Source organism: Mustela erminea, chromosome 2, assembly GCF_009829155.1.
Source record: "Mustela erminea isolate mMusErm1 chromosome 2, mMusErm1.Pri, whole genome shotgun sequence".
In the NCBI taxonomy this organism is placed as follows: Eukaryota; Metazoa; Chordata; class Mammalia; order Carnivora; family Mustelidae; genus Mustela; species Mustela erminea.
The window spans coordinates 2,889,637-2,892,527 of NC_045615.1; the positions used below are offsets into that span (position 1 = coordinate 2,889,637).

General features: G+C 54.9%; 1 protein-coding gene across 1 annotated transcript in view; it reads right to left on the reverse strand.

Annotated features, from left to right (window-relative positions):
• Positions 1–832: 832 nt before the first annotated feature.
• The window catches only part of PEBP4 (phosphatidylethanolamine binding protein 4), a 209,759-nt gene continuing 207,700 nt past the window's right edge, over positions 833–2,891 (reverse strand). The window contains exon 7 of the mRNA XM_032332160.1: positions 833–1,109. Within this exon, the coding sequence (XP_032188051.1) occupies positions 961–1,109 (149 nt within the window). The 3' untranslated portion in view covers positions 833–960. The remainder of the gene's footprint in view (positions 1,110–2,891) is intronic.

Consider the following 2,891-nt stretch of genomic DNA (forward strand, 5'->3'; position numbering starts at 1 on the left):
CCTCTATCTATTATTCAATGGTTTCCCATTGCTTTCAGGGTATGATCCAAAATTTCAGCATGACTGCAAGGTCAGGAGTGTTCTGGTCTCTGCCCATCTGTCCAGGAGGCCACACTATTGGCCTGGAAGCTGCCAGGCCTGGGGGGCTGGGAGGTGGTGTTCCCTCTCTTTGACTTTGGCTCCAACCCCCATCCCAGCTCACGGTTAACCTCTACCATGCTTTTCAGCCCTGAAGTTAGACAGCACTTCCTCAGAGAGACCTCGCTTGGGCCTCTACTGTGCCCCTCCACCACAGAGCGAGACCCCCACACCCTTACAGCACACACCACGCTTGTCATTGGCCCGTGGTCACCTGATGAACCTTTCCCTCCCATCCTGGACTGTAAGCTCTGTGAAGCGAGCCCTAGGTTTTGTCTGGCCCTGTTCACACATGTATCCCCAGCGCCTAACGGAAGGAAGGTCAGGCACGTACCAGGGACCCACAATATTTGTTGAACGAATGCTGCTGAATGTCACAGTTGGAAGGGACCGTGGCAATAACCCAACCAGCCCAACTCTCCTTCCTACCTTGATTTCCCAACTGAGGGAGCAGACTGAGACAAGACAAGGCCACAGTGCCTCAGTGACTGAGGCCTAGGAACCCCCCACCTCCTGCCTATCCACGTCTCTCAGCACTGCTCCCCCACCACTCCCATACACACACTCGCATTTATGGGAAAGCTCCAGTTCCCAGTGCGGGGCAATGATGGATTTCTTCTTCCTAGTTTTGGAAAGATGACCGGTTGGAAAAGAACACATCCAACCAGTAATCCCTGGATGATTTTTTTTTTTTAATTTGGAAGAGAAGGGGTTCCGTACCCAGCAGGGGTTCCATACCCAGCGGGGGTGCTGTACCCAGACCGTTGCTGGTGGGCACACACACCTGCGGCGTGAAGCCTGATGTCTGGCAGGCAGTTATCTCTACGTGGGTTTGTCCTTTAGCTCACTGCTTCCGGCTCCGGGGGCCTGGTAATTGGGCGAGTCCTGGTAATTTTGGGTCATGAATTGGGTGCTTGCTTCAGGTTCGCTCAGGTGGAAGCGGTTCAGGAATTTGTCCATTTTCCAAGAGCCTAGAAGGACAGACAGACCAGAGGAAGGCAGTGAGGGAGAACCATGGACTGGGAGCTGGTGGGACTCAACAGGGAGGCCGGCTCTGGGGAAGTGGAGACAGCAAGTGAGGACCTTGACCCTTGGGCTGAGGGCGTCAGGGTGCCTGGAGGTGCCTTCTGGGTCCCCGCTGGAAGCTAGCAGAGTGTCTGGGAAGAGGCTGCCTCTGCAGGGAACAACGGGCATCAAGGCTGGACTGGGTCAAGGCCTTCCTTTGGTCTCCTTCCCCAGAGCCCCTTATTGGGTCTAACTCTGCCGGCTCACTCACATGCAGAAACGAAGTGCCCTGTTGGGTGGGCTCCCCACTTCCTCCACCCACCCCTCTTTTCCCACAGCCTCTCCTGACCCCAGAACTGAAGTCTTACTGTTTCTTTCCGAAGTCTTACTGTTTCTTTCCTTCACACCTGGTCACCCTGGCTGCTGGGGCTGAGGCCGAGGCTGGCCCAAGTGACCTTGGCCTTCCTGCAGGCTCCTCCCTAGAACCTCAGCTGGGGCATCGGCTGAGGAGCGGAGCCTACCCCTGGGCTTCTCCCTACTCCTGAGCACCTGGGTCCTATGGGAGCAGAGTATTTGGGAGAAGTCCCCGTTGTGCCCAGGTACTCCTCAAGGGGAGAAAGCACAGGGGTGTTGGGGGAGGTGCCTCTTCTGGGGCAAGTGTGGACAGGCCCAGCAGCAGGGCAAGGAGGGCACAGCCCCGGGCACTGGGGAGAAGCCGAGGGAAGTGGTCACAAGCATATTCCCACGCTCTGGTTTCCCAAACCCTGGGCCTCAGGCACCCTCTGCGCATGACGGCCGGCTACAATCCAGGATGCCCGGCTTAGCTTGAATTTGAGATAAAACAACAAATAATTTGTAAGTCTGTCGCCCGTATTGCATGAAGCATACTTAAAAATTTCTCCCTTGTTTATCTGAAATTCAGATTTAACGGGGCATCCTGTATTGTTTTTTCTTTTTGGCTACGTCTACCAACATCCCCCCCAGGGAGGGGGGAAGGTGGTGCTCAGGGCCTCTGTCTGCACCCGTGAGCCTTTTCAACAAAGAAGACAGCATGTCCCTTGAAGGGCTGTTACTCCACTTATCATCCTTCCCTCTCCCAGGGGCTGTTAGCTCTTCAAAGATGTTTTCAAGGAAAACAAAAATGTTTTAATCCAAAGGAACAAGACAATAATAATGCTAATGCAGGTAATAATAATAGTAATAACACATCTATATAGTGCTTCCTATGTGCCAGCAACTCCATGCATATTCATACACTTAATCCTCACCAGGGCAGACTATTTTTATCCCCAGTGCACAGATGGGAGGATGGGGCACAAGACGGGGTTCCGGTGAGGAAAGGGCCCCTTCAGGTTCCCGCAGGTCCGGTCTGGTCGCTGGCTGCACGCTCTAATTAGGGAGAGAGGCTCTGGGCCCTGGGAGAGCCTCTCCTGGGGGGAGAATGCTGCTGGGGGACAGGTGGGTGGCTGCATGCGGTGGGGTCTTCCCCTGGGAAGCACTGGCCTGATGTGGTCTTCATGCCCAGAAAGCCTGGCCGGCTGGTGAAGAGCTGTGGTATGATCCTGGGAAAGTGTGTTCACGTGTGTATGCTTCTACATGTGTGCGGGTACAAGCCAGGGAAAGGGCTCATGGGTGAACCGGTGTGTGACAGGCATGGGGACGAGGGGGCCTTCCCCACTGAGTAGGGCAGGAAGAAACCTTGGTGGCCAGGAGGGAATTGAAACTCTTATCACGAGATCAGGGCAAGC